Source organism: Ipomoea nil, unplaced genomic scaffold (assembly GCF_001879475.1).
Source record: "Ipomoea nil cultivar Tokyo-kokei standard unplaced genomic scaffold, Asagao_1.1 scaffold2826, whole genome shotgun sequence".
NCBI classification, from domain to species: domain Eukaryota; kingdom Viridiplantae; phylum Streptophyta; class Magnoliopsida; order Solanales; family Convolvulaceae; genus Ipomoea; species Ipomoea nil.
Genome location: NW_017619254.1, coordinates 4,187,499 through 4,209,296, shown reverse-complemented (window position 1 = coordinate 4,209,296; position 21,798 = coordinate 4,187,499). Strand labels below are relative to the sequence as shown.

The window sequence follows — 21,798 nt, the reverse complement described above, 5'->3', positions numbered from 1 at the left end:
GGTTTTGACTGTTGGATGTGACTAATTCTTTCACCGGATTGTAGACACCTTTATTGGATAGAACAATTCAAAAATAAAATCATTGACCTTTGATTAAAGATGGATAAATCCCTTCCACTCAACAACACCCCTAAGTTTTTAAAAACATTAACCTTTGATTAAGGATGGATAAGTCTCTTCCACTCAACAACACCCCTAAGTTTTAAATAAAATGACTGATACTATATAGAATGATATTCCACTCTCAATGTACTTTATGATACTCGACAAGCCAAACCTTACGCTAGTAGAAAGTTCAATTGTCCACCACTAGCATATTAGATGCAAATTTTTAGAATCCCTACCAAAATGCATGACACCATTTTAAATATAATATAATTAAATTCCCATGTTTCATGAAGAATTTCAGACTTTGAAATCGAGAGATGAAATTTAGTTAGATGCAAAAGATCACATACGTAAAGGAGTGCGATTAGCTACAGATCCCTAAATAGCATCCTTGATTTCTCAAAAATGAAAAATAATAAAACCAGGGTTTTTTTTCCAAAAAAAAAAAAAAAAAAAAAAAAAAAAAAAAAAAAAAAAAAAGGCCCGGGTAAGATGTAGTAACTTGTACAAAGACAAGGGCATCTACACCAATGAGCAATTGCAAAGGTGGGCAACAATTCCTAATAACAGACCTTGCGCAGCTTTAATTTGCTTCCTTTTCAAACCAAGAAAATTTTAGGGGGTGGGGGTCAAGAAAAATAGTCACTAAAATCGGAAAAGGAGCACAAATTGTCAGCTGGGATCATCAGATTTGCAACAGACTAACCATGCAAACACTATACAATCACCACCCACCTCCACCTCCACCACCACTGTTCTCAGACCATCCACCACCACCACCACCAGGTTGCGACTGCGTGGGAGTCTTTTTGCCGCCACCCCACCCAGAATCATCTGAACCACCACCACCACCTTTGTCGCCGCCCCATCCACCACCGCCTCCACCATCACTCGTACTTCCCCAACCGCCACCGCCGCCTCCACCATCACTTGTACTTCCCCAACCGCCACCACCGCTTCCTCCACCACCACCACCCCACCCATCATCACCTTTGGAACCCCACTTTTGGGAGCCATAATCTGAATCTTGTCTGTCATTACCATCATTGTTTCCTCTGTTATGATCATAAGATCCCCGTCCTCGGCCTCGTCCACGTCCGCGTCCACGACCACCAAATGGCCTGGGCACTCCACTAGGATGTCCATCTTGATTACCACCGTTTCTATAATCATTTCTCCCTGTTAAACCAGTAAAGGAAAATTTTGATTACCACCGTTTCTATAAGTTCACTTGGCACAAGAATGAGACAAAGAACACAAGAAACTGAATAACTGGTGGCACAAAGGCTAGGCTTATTTGAAAGGGGATGAGGACTGAACATGAAGCTGCAGGAGAGAATAAAACTCACCAAATGCAGCTCCTACTACACTTCATTATTCAGGGGAAAACACACATACATAGCAAAAAGGATACAGGAGAAAAAAAACTATCGGGAAGATTAAAGAAAATCAGGAATCTCAAAACTGAAGTAAATTTACCGTAGTGCTGCTCTAAATAAGACAGACTAAATTAAACAGATAGAAGTTCTAAAGTTCTGAGTTACCTTGTCTAGAACCTTGTGTTCTGTCACGGTCCATATTTTGACCACCTCTCCAATCACCACCAAATCCTGATGAGCCACCAGCAGCAGGGCTCCGCATAGGCACCATTGCAGCAACTGATCGTATTGATGGTGCAGAGTCCTGTGGATCATCAATATGTCTTTGGAAATATGCCACAACACGATCAAGATCCTCAAACATTCTCTTTCTGAACTTGAACCCTTTTGGATACAGACCAACATATTCATGGTGCGGATTTGAACTTCTGATATAAGTCAAGATAAAAGTACCCGGATGTTCATGAGATATACCAAAAGAATAGACAATCCTCATTGGGTTATCAGATTTTTCAATGCGAAGGAGTTCATCGACTTCTGCTTTACTCCCCTTCCTAAACTTACGGTAGTTCAGCATTGCCTTCAGATGAGCAACTAATGGATCAACATAACGATCCATCACCTGAATTAAATACAGTGAACAAATAATATGAGATTTGGTCTTATGCTAACTGCCAAGTAAAATGAGAATTGGACTCCTGTCATTGGATTAAACAACATTAGCAACCAAAACCTATACACAACTGTCAAAACTTGGAGGCTAGAATTATTCCTTTTAACAACAAATACGAAGATGCTCCAGGTCAAACAAGGTAAAGCCCCATTCACAAAGTCTTTCACATGTATTGCAATCAGCAACAGGCCTGAGAGCGCCTGCTGTAAACTACAACAGTTAGTTGCCCTTATTGTAATTTTTATGAACCCAAACATCATCCAAATAAAGTAAGGAAAGAAGACAGGTTTAGTACCCCCACTACCAGCATTTTCATATAAAAAAGAGCATGTGTAACCTTATCGAAAAATGGCTTCAGTTTGCATGGTGCAATCACCTTTTCATATTAAAGAACAGAATAGAGCGGTGAAATAGAGAACCTTTGTATTAGGATAGGTTAATGAAAAGGCTACACTATTAACATTTTTAACACATGAAATGCTTAATCACACAACAAATGTGAAGGACCACTGCTTTGACTGATTGAAGATGAAATTATGCAAATTGCTCCAAATCAATCATAAAGTCAAACTACATTAAAACTTAACAGCAACTGAAAAAGTTGAAGTTGAAGTTAAAATAAATAAATAAATAATAAATAAATAAATAAAAAGGAAGGATATCTGAGATTAGATAGTTAAAGAGGCTTACCTCATCCAAATCCTCAAATGTGTCATCCCCTATTTTCAAAGTCTTCCCTATACGGAGCAGACTTGTAATATCTTTGTGCTCCTTTCCACCTTCCACTATATCTTTGTGGGCATACACGCCATCATAAACCTTGAGTGTTAAAGTTAAATAAGATGGCCCACGGGAACTAGGGCGTATGATGCTTTCACCAGGTTCTTTGTCACTCAGGAACTGCATAACAGGACATAAATTACTGAAAAAGCTATGGATGTTCATGAACTCGAAAGTCTAAAACCACAAGTCAAACCATTAGGTATCCATTTTAAGGAATTCATGGTTGATTAAGATGTAAATTGAATTATATCTATCACGGACTGGGAATTCAATGCCCACACTTGAACTGTTGAAGCACAACAAGTTTTATGCTCCCCCCTCTTTTCCTAATTTTTTGCTATTTGATAAGGGTGTAAGAGCTCAAATCCAAGACCATCAGGTGCCTTGGGTGGAATGGGCTGACAACAATGCTAACCTAGCTTTTGCACATAGAAACCAAATATTTAGTTTACAAGCACGGAAAGTTCTATGCAGTGCTTTCTTCTCCATCAAGGAGCACAAAATTACATATATTCAATATGTAAGGTAAAAAAAAAAAAAGGATTTTAGCAGGCAATCACATCAATGGACCAATGAGTTCAAACTCGTATAAAATAAATATATTTTTAAAAAATGTTATTTTGTTCATTTGTTTCAGAATGAGTGTATATTTGGGAGTTGGTTTCACTCCAACGAAGGAAACATTAAACAAAACACACTTTCAAACTCAATTAAAAAGAACAAAGTTAAATTCACAGAAGTATCCATGAAGGGGGATATATTGAATATGTAAATCAATTTCACACTGTAAAGTAATACCTCCATTGCTTCATCTGCTGTTATATTTTTGAAACGAGGATGAACAATCATCCTTGGCTTGAAATGCTTCTTTGCAAGCTCCTTCTCTTTGCGAGCTTTTTCTTGCTCAGTAGGTAAGCTACTGCGATCTTCATGGTAGAAAGCATCCATAATCCTATTATTTTGGAAGCGGTTACCTCTCATGTCATTCTCTTTGCAACTTAAAAACACCTGGTATCTGTTCTTTTGTATTGACTTGATTCTACAAGTCAATATATCACCGTCGCGTAATTTTTCAGTTAAGTCATTTATATCCCTCCAATCATCTGAAGAATCTTCCTTCATGAGTATGCCAGACAGACCAGATTCAAGAGCACATATAGCTTTCTGAGGTTGAACCCTGCGAACGGTTGCTTGCACAATTCTTCCTTCAGATAGTGTATCCTCAGTCTCACCAGAAATCATGTAAAACTCCTCATCCTGGCTAGGCTCTACATATGGTCTTCTCCAATCCTGAAATCCTTGCATCAGCTCCAATCTTACATCATTCAGAGTTTCCTTTTTACTTATTCGCTGCTTTGCATCAGCATATTTATAAGGATCGACCCCCCTTAGTAACTGAGGTTTCTCTCTCACATGCTCAATAGCCATTTCCAGCACTTCATCATCATCATTTGTATCTTCACCAACGTCTTTGAGATAAACATCTTTGGCCAATTCCTGAGCAAGACTATACGATTCTGGATGTATCCTTGTATCATCCAACAAGTCAATATATGTACTACTGTTAGAAGCATATCCACTTCGCCGCACTCGCAGGAAACCGACTGCATTGACAAACACCTTTTTACCAAGGTGATGTTCAGTCAACAGGTCCTTTCTGGTGAATATTGTTTGTTGTCTAACCAAGGATCTTTGCAGCGATGCAGCCTTTCTGGGTCCTAGTCCAGAAATAAATTGCAGAGGTGCAAATAACCACTCATGACTTATAGCCAAATTAAGATCTAGACCCACTTGGTTAGTGGCATCCACCATAATCTGTTCAATCATTCCATACTTCTCATCAGGAGTTAAAAAGTTCTCCATAGAACTCAGCTTCCAGGATAGTATCTCCCTCCCTGGTCCACATAATGTACCAACCATTGCTAAAGGATTTTGAAGGTAACGCCCAAGGGCTACAGCACGTCTCACAATACCTGAAATTTGGGAGAGAATAAATATATGCTTCAATAGGTAAGATGAATAGTGAATGCACAATGAAATTACCCGACTGTGAAGGAAGCTGGTCAGCTGAAATACGGGAATTCTCGTAAAGATGAGGAAGGGACTCATCACCATACACAACGTTCAAATTATCCATCTCATGACCAACATCTCTTGGGTTATCCTCGACCATCTTAAATATAATCTGTGAGAACAAATGGTATAAAGGGTGAGAATTTTCTTTGAAACCAAGCAGCACTCACAAAATGAGAGATCTGTATAGAAAATTTTGATAATCAGAAGGAAAGTACACTGATAAAGTATATACCAGCAATCTAATGACACCAGGCAATATGGCTTTACGTATTGTTAAGAGTACCACATTGAAAATTAAGAGAAACATATGGGTTTATAAGGCCATGGGTTAGATTAGCTAATTGATTAGATTCAATCTTTTAGTGTAGTTTGGCCCATGTGCATTATAGCGCAGTTGGGTGACCTTGGCCCAATCTTAGATTCTAAGAGGTAAAAAACCTGGGATTTGAAGAGTTTAAATATTTAAACCGAGAAGTTACATTATACCTCATAAATATCCTCCTTGAGACGTGTGCAAGACAAATTCACAGCTCCTAGTACAACAACATGAGGTTGGTGATCCATCATAAACTTTAAAAGCCTTTGCTGATCATTCTTCTTTCTCTGCTCGTCATTAACATTATGACCACGAAGGCTGAGAGACCCTGCATACAAGATATCCACAACTTCTCCAGATGAATCCAACATCACAAAAGTGGTTGCAGGTTTTCCAGGTCCCCAACAGCATGCCATAACCCTTGGTGCAGCCTCTTCATCTGAGCTAACATCATTTTCTCTTCGCTGATATGGACCAACAGAAACTTTGTTCCACAAAAGCTGTCCATATTCCGAAAGTAACCAACTCTTTGCTCTACTAGACAACATAGATCTTGCTTCTTTCTCCATTGATGGTAAGAGAAAATTAGAAATTGCATCTTGAAGTATCAACTTCCTCTGCTCATTCCATAATTGAGCAGATTTACTCACACCATCACTAAGGTAATAATCATTGGAGTCGGACAAAAGCTTCTCCAGGACCGGTGCTGGCAGCTTTATAGTAACTTGTAACAGTTTCTCCTCTTCAGCCTTCTGTATGAGAAGCCATTGTGCATCATCAAATCTGGAAAGTGGCTTGTCCCGTAGCCACTTCACTCCAGCAAACTGATGAAAAGGATCAATAGCTGCATTCCCATCCGGAGTAGGTGATGTTGATACTACAGCATCTGTCATATAGACAGAACGGACATATTTCCGGACACTAGGTTCACAGCTAATCTCAACTGCTGCCTAAAATAGTTACTTAAATTAGCAAGCACAACAAAAACATGCTAGGAGAGACAATTTAATAAGAGTTTTACCATGTGCCTAGCACCCTTGAGAACTGCTTGTGATGTTTCAAACATCGCGCAGGTGAAGTTCGAAGCCATCTCCTCTGGTGTTTCCTTTGGGTCTTCCAATTCATCCATTCTCTGGGATAGTAGTGGGATAAAAGTTGTTTAAATGATCAACAGAAAAATAAAATAGTATGGGAAATGTTCCTTCATAGCTTCAAATCATCCAATGAGGTAATGAATATTCTAAAACACAACTGTAGCATTTCTGGTTAACTTTAACTGCAAGAATGTGTCAGAATGCTTTTGTTGCAAAGTCTAAAAGTTCATTGATCCTGCTGCAAGGTCGGTGAAATAACTTCTGTAAGAAATATTTAATCACTAATGTCACTCACGCATAGGGTACCATCTAAATTATACAACATAACTCTATCCTACTCAAGTGTATGTGTATTATTAGTAAGTGCAGTTTCAGAATTAAGCATTGATATATAATACTTGGGAGCAATCTCCTTGTATGATTTACCACTGATTTTCACCGAAACAAATAATATAACATACATACATACATACACAGCACATATATATAAATCTAATCTGGATAAATGGATGCTTATCCTCAATTTTCATCATAACAATGTCTTTAAAAAATTGGCATATCCACACCAAATGTAACCACAAGATACTTATCATCTTCACATTTTCAGTTTCCTACACATTATGCAATATTAGAAACAAGGTTTAAAAAGGCGCAAATGAGGCGTGCCTCAGTGTGAGGCGTAGCCTGTGGGCAATGAGGCATTTGCCTCTTACGCAAAAATAGAGGCGTACGCCTCAGGTGCGCCTCAGGGCGTGTCTGAGGCATATGTGTAGAAATCTAAGAAGGAAGACTAAAACTCTATTTGTGAAAACCTGCGCATCCTGCGAGAGAAGCGACCTCCACCGCTTCACTGTCTGACGACCTCCACACTCCAGCAACCACCACTGTCCAGCAACCTTCACTGTCCGGCGACCTCCAGGTTCTTTTCGAAAGTAATTTTTTTTGTGTATTATTATAGATTTATAGTGCTGTTCGCGTACTCTGTGTGTGTGTGTGTGTATATATAGTGCTTTCACTGCTTTGTATATATACATACATACACACACACACACACACACACATATATATATAGTGTGTGTGTGTGTGTGGGCTGTGGCACTTGGCAGCAGTGCGAGTGTGTGGCAGTGGCACATGGCAATACTCAGTAGTGGGTTTTTTTTTAATATTGATTTTTTTGAATATTAATTATTTGTAGGTTGATTGTATATAAGAATAGTGAATATTACTTACAGTTTATTAATATATTTTGTATAAAACTTGAGGCTTATGCCTCGCCTCAGCATTACAAAACGCCTCGAGGCACGCCTCCGCCTTTCAAAACCTTGATTAGAAAGTAACTTATTAGGAGACTTTAAAGGAATCTAAAGAAAATACCATCTTTTCCAGAGATATCTGCAACCCAAATTGTTCGGAGCTGTAACCAAACTTGCTCGCAACTTCCCACAACCCAGCCTTGCTGCAAATGCTATACTGTGATTTCCTCTTTGGCCTCTTAAATTGACCTTCATCAGCACCAACTTCACCAGGGGGGAAGTGTAGGTTAAATTTTGAATCGACATCATCAACCTCCCTTTCCGACCCAGCTGCTTTGAGTGACTTAGAAATTGATTCAAAAAGCTGTTTATTCAAATTTAGCCTTGTTTCATCATATACCCTACGCGACTCCTCTTCAAAGCGTTTGTTATAATATGATTGGAGAGCACTCTTCCGCTTCTGAAGAAGAAGCCACTTTCTATCTAAATCCTGGATTGCCCAAAGCACCTGCAATACAATCTCCTTAAGAACTCTACGCCTTGTAATTATATTAATAAAAAAGCATTAAATACATCGGTCATGGAAAAATGTCTACCTTGTGCCAATTTAGCGCTGGTTTTTTGTCAGAGTTATTCTCAAGAGCATCAACTTCGCCCTGGTCTGGATCCTTAAGTAAGGACATGCATTCCTCCTTCCGGTACATAGCAATAAATGGTACCTACAGAGTATTGAAAATTATTTTAAAATGGAAAATTCATAAGTAAATAAACAAATAAAAGTCCCCACTGATTCAGAATAAGTACTCACATCCAACTTCTGCACATGCATTAAATCCAAAAACCTCATAATATCATCTTTGTCAATTGGAAGTTCATTTCCTTCTTCACTTGTCCCTGTCTCCCGCTTGTTAAATGGGGGCACAAACCGGAGTTGATTGTAGATCCAGTTAGTCTCCTCACTTATACTCATCTCATCCATAGGTGGACCAGTGCTTTCCTCAGATAACTAAAAAAGATTGACCATATGATATATCACTCAAAAAATCAGAAAAAGGAAGCAAAATTTTGCATCCCTAACCCAAATGAAAGAGAGAGGGAAAAAAAAAAAAAAACAAAGAAAAGAAAACACTTTTTAAGTTGCTCAAACCTGCATTCTTTCTGGGATATCTATCTCCCGAATCCTCTCATCCTTCTCAGTCATATATTTTTCAGAAAGAATAATTGGCTCAAATTCATCTTCAAGCTTCCTTTCCCTCCACTCACCACCTTCATCATAATGGCCCATCTTTGCCAATCCTTGTTTGCGAAGCCTTAAGAGCTCATCAACATCACCAAATATGTCATGGGCTTCCTGAAGTGCGGTGGATGAAACTCCTGGGGCCTGTCTGGACTTCTTTTTATTCAATTTCTTCCTTCTGCAGAAAATTTGGCAATAAGCAACAGAAGCATAGATAACAAAAAGAACCCCTTCAAACAACAATAACAACAACAGTAGTATATGATATACTGTATACCTCACGGGTGCACCATGCTCGTCAACTTCTTCTTCATCAACAATGAAGTCAGCCATTTCATCTTCTTCACCAATATCTGCATCCTCCTCTTCTTCCTCTGGCTGCTCCTCCTCAGCAATATCCTCAAGTGGTTGCACTGCAAGCAATTCAGCATATTCTCAATAACAAACTAAGCAAACAAGATGACTGTTTACTTGTTTAGAGAACAGTTTGGATGATATTTACCTTCATCATCACCAAATAAACTGTGCTTGAGCTTCTCCTCAGCTGTACGGCCTCGCTTGCCAGATTCATCAAAATCCTCCTCCTCAGGAAAATCAGAATGCCCTTCCTCATCCCGTTGAGCTTTTTTCAGCCGCTTGAATTTTTTGCTCTCCTGATCAATATGAACCAATAATTGGAATAAAGCAACAGCATTGTACAAAATGATACATCAGCACATTAACTGCATAGATGGGAATGAAGGAGTGCAAAACAGGAAACTCACAAGTTTTGGGCGATGAACTGATATGTTGCTTTCTTGCAGAAGTTCATAATCGTCTTCATCAAGCTCGTAATTCCTCTCAGACTCCCTATAAAACCAGTAAACAAGGTCCCATTTAGGAGTAAACATACCACACAAACTCATAGATGACTGTGTCATAAGAAAAGCTCACCTTTTCTTCCTTTTCTTCTTCTTGTGTCTCTCTTCATCGCTGTGAGCTCTATCTTCCTCCTCCTCCTCTTCCTCTTCATCAACATCATCTACTATAAATCCATCCTTCTCATACTCATCTTGCCCTTCTTCTGTCAGGCCCAAAAAATGTACCAAAATGTTCAGTTGCATTAAATTTGCATCACTTGTAAATAAAGTTACAAAAAAAAAATGTTATCCTTCAACTAACAGCATGATGCTCAATTAAAATACATTTGGCATTCATTTACAAGTCTTTTTTTTAAATGGCTCATAAATATTTCCCCAATTATGATTATCTATTTATCTGATTTTACAACACAATGCATTAAAAGAAGTGAATTTCCTGGTATATGTGAACAGCTTTGGTTGCCCTAGTAAAGCATTAAGCCCATATTAGCTGGTAACCAAACATCAAATGTGCAGATAAATAAAGATAACAACTGCGCTCCACGAATGCATGCAGCTAAAACCCACAAGTTTTCAAAACAAAAGTCGCATTTATTTCAAACAGAAAAAGTCCCAAATTTACAAGAACACAAAGCCTAATCACAGGGAAGAGGCAAGCGAGTACAAAAACCCCCCAAATCCTTCGAACTAATAAGCAAAAACGGAGCGGGGAAACGAAAATGAAATTGACCAATACCATCTTCGTCCTCTTCCTCCTCATCATCGTCTCGCTCGTCAACTCCCTCCCCGTCTGCGGGCTCTTCGTCGCGCTCCTCTTCCTCAACTCCAACCTCATCTGCAATTAACTTTTGTCAAAACCGACAGCTCGCATATACACGTGTATACCAGATATGTATATAACGGAAGTCGAGAAATAACCTTCGTCGTCGGAGATCACGTTGTTCCCAGCCATTTCCGACGAAATACGAAGCCGAAGCTTAGGGCTACGCGAACAAAAACCCTAGAAATTTCACACGCTAACTGTGATGAAAGTTTGGAAAACCTAAGATCAGGCTCGGACTACCTTTGCCCGCTCCCTGATTCCTTACTGCCACTACCACCCAAGGAGTAAGACTGGAAAATGCTATGATATCCCCGGTTTGATTTCGATATTTGGTATTTATAATTGAATCCAAAATAGCTCATAATACTTTTGTAAAAAAAAAAAAAAATGAAATTAGTTACTTTCTCATCAATTAAATTATTCTGATAATTGTTAAGCACTTTATGTACAGATGGCACTCGAGTTGGACTCTTATATGGGAGGTTAGTTATGAGTTCAAGTCTCAGTGGAAGCTGTGCATATTCTAATAATAGTTTTAAGGAATTTTGGTACTTTCTAGTTAAATAAATTTTTGTATTTTCAAAGAATGTACTTCGTATTTCTTAAGGCTACTTTTTACAAAGAAAATTAATTAACATATTTGATGCTAATCTTGAAATATAAGAATTGACTGACCTACAAAATTAATTAGATGTTTGATAAGCTTTGCTATGATTTTTTTTTTTAATCTCAAATATACCAATGCTATATACAAATGTTAAACAAGTAAAGTATATGTATATAATGAATAATTGAGAATTTAATAAATCACTTATAAATTAATAAACCATATACCAAAAGATTATAGTATGCAACAAGAATATTCAAATTTCAAAACAATACGTATATATAAAAAAAAAAAAAAAAAAGTGTTAAGAGTGATAATTTTGATTCGGAAAATAGTGTTATTATTATCCTTTTGAAATGGTGGGACTTGGGAACGTAATTGAATAAACTTGGTAAATTCTCAGTCACCCAGAAAAAAAAAAAATAACTAATATGTAATTGTCCTCTTTGTTTTCAAAAAAATAAAATAAAATAAATACATCTTTTTTCTCTCTATGAAGTCAAATTAGCTATGAACCACAAATGAATAAAGATAACATTTAAAAAGCGGATGATATAGTTAAAATAAACAAGTAATCTAATCTAATAAGTAATATCTAATATAACATAATACATCGAGAAGTAAAAAAAAAAAAAAAAAAAAAACAAAAAAAACAAAAACAAATACGAAGAACAGTTTTAGAAGACAACTCTAATGGAAAACTTGAATATGTTTATTTATCATTTACGCGATATGTGAATCGTATCACTCATTTAATTGCTCATGATGCAGTTTCTTTGTCAAGTCATGCCACTTCTCCTTTCTTCTTAATTTATTGATTATTTGCCTTTCAACAAAAGTGTAACAATAAATTGTTAGTTACATTTTATTTTTCTTGTCCAAGATGGTATGAGTCAAAAGTATTTAAACTTTCTTCATAAGCTTGACTTGAGTCAACTAAAGTCAATACGACTACATTGTTCTAAATAAATAATTATTTTATTAACAACAACAAAAACAAAAAAACAAAAAAAAAACAAAAAACAAAAAACAAAAAACAAAAAACAAAAAAGAACAAAAAAAAAAAAAAAAGTAAAAAGTGAACATCTTTGCCAACTATAGTATCATGCATACTTATTCACAACACAAGTTATGCATTGACTCATAATATTAAGTAAACTAGCATGGCATATATAAGTTATATACAAATAAATACTTATTATTATTATTATACAAAAGAAAGTGTATTCAATCATAAACGAAAAATATTGAGAGCAATAAAGCCTCACAAATCATACAAAAGGTCGTATGAACATAAGTCGACAAAGACTAAAAAATAAATAGCGGAGGCGTAAAACAACCAAGACCCACCAAAGTTAAAGCATCTGCAACAATATTGGTTTCACGGTAAACATGAATGATGGAAAGCGACTATGAGGCAACCAAGTCATGAACCCGAGCCACAGCTTGATGCACATATCATGGAATCGGGGATAAGGCATATTGAATGAATTTGACAAATGAGAAAGGAACCCACTTAAATGATTGTCGCCTGATTAGCCAATAAATCACATTAACACAAAGTAAACTCTAGCGTTATGCCTCAGCTATGGGTGTTAGCGAACAGAGCTTTCGGCAAACTACTCGCGTTCGTGTTCGGTAAGCGTTCGTTTATTAAGGTAAACGAACCATTAACAAACAAAAATTAGAGCTCAACGAACAGAGCTTGAACAGTTGTATGCTCGTTTGCTAAGAGATCGTGAACAAGCTCATTTGTGTTCGTTTAATAATGTTCGTGAACAAGCTCGTTTGTGTTCGTTTAATAATGTTCGTGAACAAACTTGTTTGTGTTCGTTTAATAATGTTCATGAACAAGTTTATTTAGTGTTCGTTTAATAATGTTCGCAAACATGAACGTAAATTATTTATTGTTCACGAACGAATTGTGATCATGAACATGTGCAGGTGTTTGGTTATTAAAGATTCACGAACGTGCTCATGAACGTAAACCAACATGTTCGTGAACGTGTTTGTTAACGAACATGTTTGTTAACGTTAACGAACACGTTCGTGAACATGTTCGCGGACGTTGACAAACAAGTTCGCGAACGTGTTCGTTAACGTAAATGAACGTGTTCGTGAACGTTAACAAATACTAATAAACGCTTAACAAACGAACACGAACAGGATTTTCAAAAACCTTAACAAACGAACATGAACACGAACACCCTAAAATTATTAACAAACGAACACGAACAACCTTCGTTCGTTTATATTCGGTTCGTTAACAGCCCTAGCCTCAGCTCCCCGCGCCAAAAAAAAACAAAAAAACAAAAAAAAACAAAACAAAACAAAAAAACAAAAAAACAACAACAACAAAAAAAAACAACAACAACAAAACTACCAACGGGAAAGTGAAAACAACTACCACTGAGCATGCATAATCACGCAGGCAAACACCCCCCACCCCAGATGCAACATACAAGGAAAAATAAACATCATTGTTAAGTTTAAGCATTCATGAGGGCAACATAAGTCATTTAGTCCAATACAGCCTCCATCGAACCAGTGGAGCAAAATTAGCGACCAAACCCTCAAAACTACCATGACTCCAATGACAAACATGCGAAATCAACAAGAGTTTCCGCGCTAATGCCTCAACACTATTTTTTTTTTTTTTTTTTTTAATCTTGTTCTTTTTGGTACAAATAAAATTAATAGATAAAAATATCATTAAAAATTATAATTAAAATATTTTAAATGATACCATATGAGTAATATTTTCAATTGTTTAGTTAATATATACATTAGATCATAATTGTATATTCATTAAATTATTACTACGTATTTATTACTATATTGTTTATTAAGTTACTATATGGTCTATAATATTTTCCCTCCTTCTAACTTACAAAGTAATGAAAGTATATTATCCTAAAATTTTTACATATTTCATTCACACAGTGAAGATTATTCAAATTTGCTAACCTAAATGCTCAAACAACAATTGTCACTATAATATCTTTTTTTTTTTTATAAAGAAATATATTACAGAAATATCATAGTTAACATTATATATTTACTAAAAAAAAATCAATGTGTAATCAATAAAAAAATATACATATTAAACTTTAGCATTATTTATTTAAATGCAAGAGGGACGTATTTATCTTATTGATTTTGATTTACTGAGACTCAATCTCATAATCTTTCATATGAGAAAGTTATTATATATTATCTGAGTACAAAGTACTTAACATAATTATCCTACTTATTTTCTATGAAAAATAAAATACCAAAGAAGGCCATAAAAATATTGTATATGAACCAAACAAAAAAAAATTTCATCAAATTCAGAGAAAATATTTTCTAGTGAACCAAACATACCCTCTTACCGCCCGCTAGGGTTATAGGAGCCCTTGTTAATCGTCCTCTCTCTTACCGCTAGGGTTACAGGAGCCATTGTTTCTGTCAGCTGCTCTCGATCAACTATCCCCAAAAATGACTGCTCAATCGCAAGAAGAGATCCTGGCTGCTCATCTCGAACAGCAGAAGATCGAGGTAAAATCTATCTACACGCATGTAATTATGTATGGACGAAGCAACTAAATAGACTGTATTTATGCATTTCGAACTCGGTTGAATCCTGTCGTTTCCACTAGTAATCAAATGATGATCCGTTGAGTTGGCTATAGTACTTGGGCAGTTTAACTGTGAATGTGAATTGAAGCTAATTTGATTTGATTTTCAACCTGTTCTTTTTATTTTTACTTCTGTTTCCACACTGCAAGCACTTACATGTTCGGCATGAAGTAGTGAGGTCCATTTTGAATGTGGTGAATGTAAATGAAAGCGAACAGAAACTGTCTTTTAGAAGCTGAACATGGAAACTGTTGTTATTTGAATTGAAGACTTGAATCTTTTGAGATTATTAGGACTATAGTTGCTTCATGAACCCATCAAACAATATATGTGGGTGTTGGAAATTCAATTCTTGGAGCTGGTTGGTAAGTGCTTTGAGTAACAAATACAAGGATGCTCAAAGTTCAGTATCTTTTGGAACCAAAAAATGTAGATGAAGTTCTAATATTTGTAAAAATAAAGAGCAAGAATTAGTTCTCTTGAGGAATTTGAGCTTCCCTTGAATTGAGGGAAATGAGAGGGGAAAGGAGGAGAATAAAGATCATTCACTATTGTATTTCCTCTTTTACTTTGTGTATCTCTTCTACTTATCAAAACTTTTATGTAAAAAAATGTATGACTCCTGCAGTCTGAGGACCCAATTATTGAGGACGACGATGATGATGAAGACGATGATGATGATGAAGGTGATGAAAAAGATGAAGATGAAGGTAAGGGTCTTTGGCAGCTTTGCATTATCTTGTTCTATTGATTGATGATATTGATAGATTTATATGACCTTTCTGTTTTAGTTTCTATTCAGCTGTAATTTGTAAACCACATTGAATTGTGGCAACCTTTGGTCAAAGTCAATATATTGCCGCATTCTCTGTAGTGTTGTCAACTACTCAACTTGTCACACATCTGCCCACCTAGAAGAGCCACTCGCTTTGTAGTGTTGTTACACAAGATAAGCACACCGCCTGCTGGCCGGGCGAATCTAGTTTTTTGTTATTTTAATTTTGAATTATAAACTGAGAATAAAATCTCCCTTTTAGATGATTATGTTTGGCTATTTTCTTAGAGGTAATTTCTTTAGCTTGAGTACAGTTTTACATCAGTTCATTTTTCATTAACTATGATTATGGTCTTTGCCTAGGGATGGTTTCAGTTTGGCTCTTGAGTTCTCTGACAACTGCATGGACCTCTCTATTAAAGGAGCACATCAATTTTATTTATGTCTTTTTCCCTCTTACTTTAAACAATGATTTGCAAAACCATGAGCATACTTAATCTTTTCATTTAAAGATCAAGGACTCATAGTAGGATGCTTCTTAAGCTGTGTTCCTAGCAAACTCAAGGTCGTTGAAGCTTTCTTCAATTTAGTCAGGAAGCTTAAAGTCTTTCCCCCACACTCCATGATTCAGTCCATTTTTCCTTTTCTAGAATCTAGAGTGAAACTTAGACACAAAGTATAAGATTCTTCCATGTTCCAACTATGATATTGGGTTTGGCAAACGCCTGATTTAGGCAAAGTGTTTGGATATGGGGGAATTACAAACATGCTTTAGGTAATGCACACATGTATATTACCTGATCTCCTTTTCAAAAACTTCCCTGGTATGTGACTGGGTTTGGGAGTTCATAGTGCTTGTAATTAGGTTGAATATGTGGTGATTGGGTATATAATTCTAATGCCCCTTAATTTTGGCAGAACATGGAGATGGTACTGGTAGGTCAAAGCAGAGCAGGAGTGAGAAGAAGAGTCGTAAAGCTATGCTAAAGCTGGGAATGAAGCCTATCCTTGGTGTCAGTCGGGTCACTGTCAAGAAGAGCAAGAATGTATGTTAAATTTTACAATTACTCAGTAATATTTCATAATATACTTATTTCAGTGACTTTTTTGTTGTTGTTTACTTGTTCATTCATTCTGCTTCATTTAACTTTTCAGATACTATTCATCATCTCAAAACCGGATGTTTTCAAGAGCCCCAACTCAGACACCTACGTTATTTTTGGTGAGGCTAAGATTGAGGATTTAAGCTCGCAACTGCAAACTCAAGCTGCTGAACAGTTCAAGGCTCCTAACATTAGCGATGTCATATCAAAGCCCGAGCCATCAACTGCAGCTCAAGATGATGAGGATGTAGATGAGACAGGTGTAGAACCCAAGGATATAGAGTTGGTGATGACCCAAGCTGGGGTTTCCAGGGCAAAGGCGGTCAAAGCTCTAAAGGCTGTCGATGGGGATATCGTCTCTGCCATTATGGAACTTACAAACTAGAAACCATCTCTTTGATTTCCATATCTTTCGAGAATCATCATTTTCATTAATATGCAATATTGCCCTTCAACTCAAGAGATTTGGATACTTCTTGTCAGTGTCTGATACAGAGCATCAATTATGTATGAAACTGTGCGTGCGTATGTAATAGAGGGGAGGTTTTAGTATCATCATTATAAAATGGGATTATGGTTTCTCTTTGATGATGTAAATGGGCAAATTATGCTGTGCATCCTTGTGCACCATGCATGGTGCATACGGATGCAAAAACGACGTCGTTTTATTAAAAATGCGTGTCCCACTTAACAACAAAAATTTCAGTTTTGATTCTTAACAACAACATTATGTTGTGCATAATTTGAACTATATATCCAGAATCAATGAACTAAAAATCCAGAATCTATGAATTAAAAATACAAAATGAATGAACTAAAAATACAGGATGAATGAACTAAATATCCAGCATGAATGAAAAAAAATCAGTTTCGATTTACGTCTAAATATCCAGAATCAATGAACGAACTAAAAATCCAGAATCTATGAACTAAAAATCCAGAATGAATGAACAACATAATGCTGTTGAGGGGAATCGAAACTGGTTTTTTATTTTATTTTATTTTAAGTGGGACACGCGTTTTTAGTCAAAAAGATGTCGTTTTTGCATCTTTATGCACCATATGGTGCACACGGATGCACAGCACAACGATCCATGTAAATTATCCCCGGCTAAATGGGCCTTAACAGCGTGCTTAGGCAAATTATATAGTGAAAACTGTAACGGTATTGAATGGTGTCTATCGTGTCAAGGGCGCACAATGCATTGTGCGTTGGTGCACGATATAACAATCCGCGGGAGTATGGGAATGGAAGTCACTTGTAGCGACAATTATGCCATGGACCACCTTGCAAGGTGGATCCATGTTAAAATACACAATTTATATATTGAAATATTGAATGTTCACAATTTGAATTGTGAACATTCAGTATGTAAATTGTGAACAAAATTGTAAACATTCAGTATGTAAATTGTAAACATTCAGCATATAAATTGTGTATTTTTGAATCGGGGTCCACATAATAATTTGCCCACGTGTAGCATTGCACGGAAAAAGAAGAAACAAAGATAAAAATATTTCATATGATATCCCACAAGACAAATACTAAAGAAATTTTGTGGCATTTCAACAAAGGGTGACAAGAAGAATCAGTTGAGTTTATCTACACCCTGGGAGTGTCTTGTATATAAAACAAAAGTTAAGTAGATATCAATACACCAAGAAACCAAAACATTGATGTTAACTGCAAATGAACACAAATAATTGGCTTAGTATTTGAGGAAATCTTGGTTTTTCCCATCACTCTTCTGTGCCATTTGAAGTGGACAAATTTAAAAAAAAAAAACAGCATAGAACAAGAAATGCCTAGTTGTTTTCAAAATACAATACAAATTATTGCACCTCACACTTTTATATATGCTCTCCCCAGAACACTGATCCCTCCCATATCCAAAATTGCAGACTCATTACAATGCTTTCTCGGGCGCTTCCCCTTCCCCAGTAACACTCTTTTTCCGCCATAAACTCTCGAGTTTCATTACTTTTTGGTGTATATATATACAAAGCTCTGATGTTTATTCTGTCATTCATGAACAGAAACCAGCAGAATGGCATCCAGAAGGTGCTGATCGTCCTCGATGCCTCTCTTGAGCCAAGCGCTGATGGAATCGTGGCTGCAATTCGGAGCCTGTCACTCAAGCAAGGCGACAGTGTTTTGCAGCTTGGAGTCATGCAGCCTTTCACGACTGATAATACTTCTCCACCATGCACAGGATGCATAGCAGTCTGTAAGTAAAATCTGCCCAGAAAACGAAAGAAAAGGAAAGAATTTTCTTTTGATCATGCATGACCAATCTTTAGAGCTTTTTTATTTGATGCATCGTGATTTTCAGTAGGACGAAAGACCAAACTGCATTCAATTAGCGCCACGATTAGCATGAGGAAGAAACACATCCAGCAAGAGGCTCAGAAGAAGAGAAAGGAGTACTTGAGCAATCCCAAGATTGCAGATTTGATTAAGCAGCTTCAAATGCAGCAGGTCAAATATTCTCAACCACTTTCATCTTTTTTCAAAAAAAAAAAAAGGGTTTTTATTTTGATATGTGGTTTTCATTATACACATTCTAGATCAAGTTTGATATAGAAGTGGAAGCTGATGATTCACTGAACGAGATTACTATAAGAGTGGCTGAAAGTCTCAGGGCAACATGTGTTATTCTTGACAGGTATTCATTCTATTCGCCTTTCTAAGAAGAATAAGAAGAATAAGAAGATATATAATATATAAGATAAAAGTAAGCAGTTTTAGGCTTCTCTAAGTTTCAATTTTGATACTGGGTAGGAATATGAAGAAAGACAGGAAATACTTTCTGGATAAGCTGTCTTGTGGAATACTAAGGATTAAGCATGATAGCAACATTGAAACGATCCGAGGATTAAAGATAGTTGATGCACCTGATAAGACAGTCCGAGGATTAAAGATGTCCGAAGATGCTGAGAAAGCCTTGAAAAGAGGACAATGCATCCATGGATCTCATGAAGGTATGTGTTACTGATGTTTCATTTCATTAGTATCCACATCCCACCGGATAAGACTAATCAAGAAAATGTGTAGGTGAAGTTCAAGAAGATTTATTCGAGAGTTCGACTTGCTCATTATGCAACAACAGACTTCTGATGACAAGACCAACAGTAGAATTTACTTATGCTGATCTGCACCTTGCAACCAGTGGCTTTTCCCCGCGGAATTTATTGGCAAATCATGGCAGCCAAATCTACATCGGAGCACTGAACGATGGACATACGATCGTGGTAATGGAGCACCCTTCTGGAAACATTTCAGAGAACGAGTTTAAATCGCAGGCTCAGATGCTTGGAAATGTGAGACATCAGAACGTTGCCACGCTGCTAGGATGGTGCTCAGAAGGACAACATAGGCTGCTGGTTTATCAGTATGTCTGCAACGGTTCGTTAAACATACATCTGCAAGGTAAAAATAAAATAAGAGAGAACATATGAGTTTATAAGGTCATGGTTTAGACTAGCTAATTGGTTGGATTAGTTTGGCCAATGTGCATTATAGCTCAGTTGAGTGACTCTAGCCCAATCTTTGTTTATAACAATATGTATACACCTGCTGCAGAGAAAAGTAGCAGCTTGTCGTGGGAAAGGAGAATGAAAATCGCATTGGGAGCTGCTAAAGGGTTACAGTATCTGCACACCAAAAACATTTATGCGAATATGAAGCCAAAGAACATTCTCATAAACCATGATCATCATCCATTGGTAATAGAATCTTTTGTGTTTTTTCTTGAGGAAAACTGGTCTCTGACAACAATATCTTTGGTGTTGTGCAAATTAGCTGGTGAATTATGGACTTGCAAGAAACCCGTACGAGGGCCTGGATTACTCATCTGAGTCAAGGGTGATCAAGACACTAGAATACATAGCACCGGGCTATGAAGAAAACAGTGCAGATAATATAAGCAAGACAGATGTTTATTCGTTCGGGGTAGTCCTCCTAGAGCTGATCACAGGCCGAAAGACCCTCCAGGAGACAAATGGACAAAGCTACCTGAGATGGGTAACATGTTTTTTTACATTATATTCCTTAAAAAAAATTTATCAAACTTTCTCAGTATATTCTATTCTCAGTTTTTTATGTTTTTTTCCACAGGCAAGGCCTCTTCTGAGGAAGAAAATGTACCCTGACTTGGTTGATCCAGCCTTAAACGGCTCCCACGACTTGCATCAACTATATTTGATGATCGATTTGGCCCAGGAATGTGTTAGATTGGAGGCTGAAAGGCGATCATCCATAGATAAGGTAACATGTACAATCCAGGTCCCAGGTTTACTGGTTGGATAAATTAAAGTTAAATCATATCATATGAAGTGTATAATATAATAAGCTGTCTGAGAAATGACAATTTGATTACAGGTGGTGAAGGATCTGGAGTGCATCATTCATGGGTGCAGCCGTAAATACAATTCGCCCACCGATTCTGAGTGGATGGAACTGATTAAAAGGAGGTAGCTAGCTAGCCTCAGGCAGGTGAAGAATCTGTGGTTTATGTTGTATTCTTGTTCTTTCTTTCCTAGTATCCTATGAAGACAATGTTGTATGACATATCATATAATCATATATCCTGCAGAGGTGTTTAGAAAAGAACTCCATTTTTGGGCTATAAACATTATTACAGTGTGTTGTAAAACTTAATTATTATCCTCTGAATATATATACATAGTACATATAATAAGAAAGGTTCTTGTCTTCCTGAAATGGGAGACAACAGTACAGTTGTGAGAATCAACTCCAAGATCAATCTCCATCCTATAATTATATAGTACAGCATTGTAAAATAGCCTCAGACAGGTGAATATATCATAGTAGCATGACAGTGCGCTCAGAAACATTGTCACACACGGCTAAGGACCCCAACTAGGACCCGTGCATGCCGCCGGCTTAGAATTTGTCCCCTAGATACTACTATAAATACCATATTTATTGCTGTCAGAAAGGACTTTTGGCTATTTTCACGATATAGCTTTATGCTCGGAGATCTCTAACTCACTGTCACGTTGACCGTGATATATTCCTTAAATCAACAAGGAGATCAGGCTCAGGATCCGAACTCGAAACCGACCTG

At 36.8% G+C, this 21,798-nt stretch overlaps 3 protein-coding genes across 5 annotated transcripts; 2 read left to right on the top strand and 1 right to left on the bottom strand.

The window, feature by feature from the left end:
- Positions 1–601: 601 nt before the first annotated feature.
- On the bottom strand, positions 602–10,917 carry LOC109159058 (transcription elongation factor SPT6 homolog). 3 transcript variants are annotated; one of them, XM_019307059.1, is made up of 18 exons: positions 10,698–10,917; positions 10,516–10,614; positions 9,853–9,982; positions 9,684–9,768; positions 9,422–9,572; positions 9,197–9,332; positions 8,830–9,097; positions 8,491–8,688; positions 8,279–8,401; positions 7,804–8,190; positions 6,357–6,467; positions 5,506–6,285; positions 4,987–5,128; positions 3,742–4,916; positions 2,851–3,060; positions 1,653–2,109; positions 1,066–1,287; positions 602–1,026 (listed from the first exon to the last, which is right to left on the bottom strand). In XM_019307059.1, exons 1-18 carry the CDS (start codon positions 10,729–10,731, stop codon positions 833–835), a joined length of 4,902 nt encoding a protein of 1,633 aa, XP_019162604.1. In that variant the 5' UTR covers positions 10,732–10,917; the 3' UTR covers positions 602–832. The 3 variants fall into 3 exon arrangements, with proteins under 3 accessions (XP_019162604.1, XP_019162602.1, XP_019162603.1); XM_019307057.1 differs by having other exon boundaries at positions 602–1,287; XM_019307058.1 differs by having other exon boundaries at positions 602–1,287; positions 9,853–9,979.
- A 3,620-nt stretch (positions 10,918–14,537) lies between these two features.
- LOC109159312 (nascent polypeptide-associated complex subunit alpha-like protein 1) lies at positions 14,538–17,299 on the top strand. Its single transcript, XM_019307438.1, has 4 exons — positions 14,538–14,749; positions 15,459–15,540; positions 16,524–16,651; positions 16,761–17,299. Exons 1-4 carry the CDS (start codon positions 14,690–14,692, stop codon positions 17,091–17,093), a joined length of 603 nt encoding a protein of 200 aa, XP_019162983.1. The 5' UTR covers positions 14,538–14,689; the 3' UTR covers positions 17,094–17,299.
- A 1,320-nt stretch (positions 17,300–18,619) lies between these two features.
- On the top strand, positions 18,620–21,203 carry LOC109158865 (serine/threonine-protein kinase CDG1-like). Its single transcript, XM_019306755.1, has 10 exons — positions 18,620–18,649; positions 18,746–18,936; positions 19,042–19,187; positions 19,277–19,374; positions 19,491–19,690; positions 19,764–20,138; positions 20,292–20,434; positions 20,511–20,732; positions 20,826–20,975; positions 21,090–21,203. The coding sequence occupies exons 1-10, from the start codon at positions 18,621–18,623 to the stop codon at positions 21,183–21,185; spliced, it is 1,650 nt and encodes a 549-aa protein (XP_019162300.1). The 5' UTR covers position 18,620; the 3' UTR covers positions 21,186–21,203.
- The last annotated feature ends 595 nt before the right edge of the window (positions 21,204–21,798 follow it).

Bases quoted from the DNA above. Each gene is read 5' to 3' on its own strand.
- LOC109159058 (XM_019307057.1), bottom strand. From the start codon at position 10,731: ATGGCTGGGAACAACGTGATCTCCGACGACGAAG. The intron at 5,129-5,505 runs GTATAATGTAAC...TTGTTCTCACAG, and splicing joins TCAAGGAGGATATTTATGAG to ATTATATTTAAGATGGTCGA. The intron at 2,110-2,850 runs GTAAGCCTCTTT...TATTTAATTCAG, and splicing joins CATTTGAGGATTTGGATGAG to GTGATGGATCGTTATGTTGA.
- LOC109159312 (XM_019307438.1), top strand. From the start codon at position 14,690: ATGACTGCTCAATCGCAAGAAGAGATCCTGGCTGCTCATCTCGAACAG. The intron at 14,750-15,458 runs GTAAAATCTATC...TGACTCCTGCAG, and splicing joins TCGAACAGCAGAAGATCGAG to TCTGAGGACCCAATTATTGA. The intron at 16,652-16,760 runs GTATGTTAAATT...TTAACTTTTCAG, and splicing joins CTGTCAAGAAGAGCAAGAAT to ATACTATTCATCATCTCAAA.
- LOC109158865 (XM_019306755.1), top strand. From the start codon at position 18,621: ATGCTTTCTCGGGCGCTTCCCCTTCCCCA. The intron at 20,139-20,291 runs GTAAAAATAAAA...CACCTGCTGCAG, and splicing joins GTTAAACATACATCTGCAAG to AGAAAAGTAGCAGCTTGTCG. The intron at 20,976-21,089 runs GTAACATGTACA...ATTTGATTACAG, and splicing joins GGCGATCATCCATAGATAAG to GTGGTGAAGGATCTGGAGTG.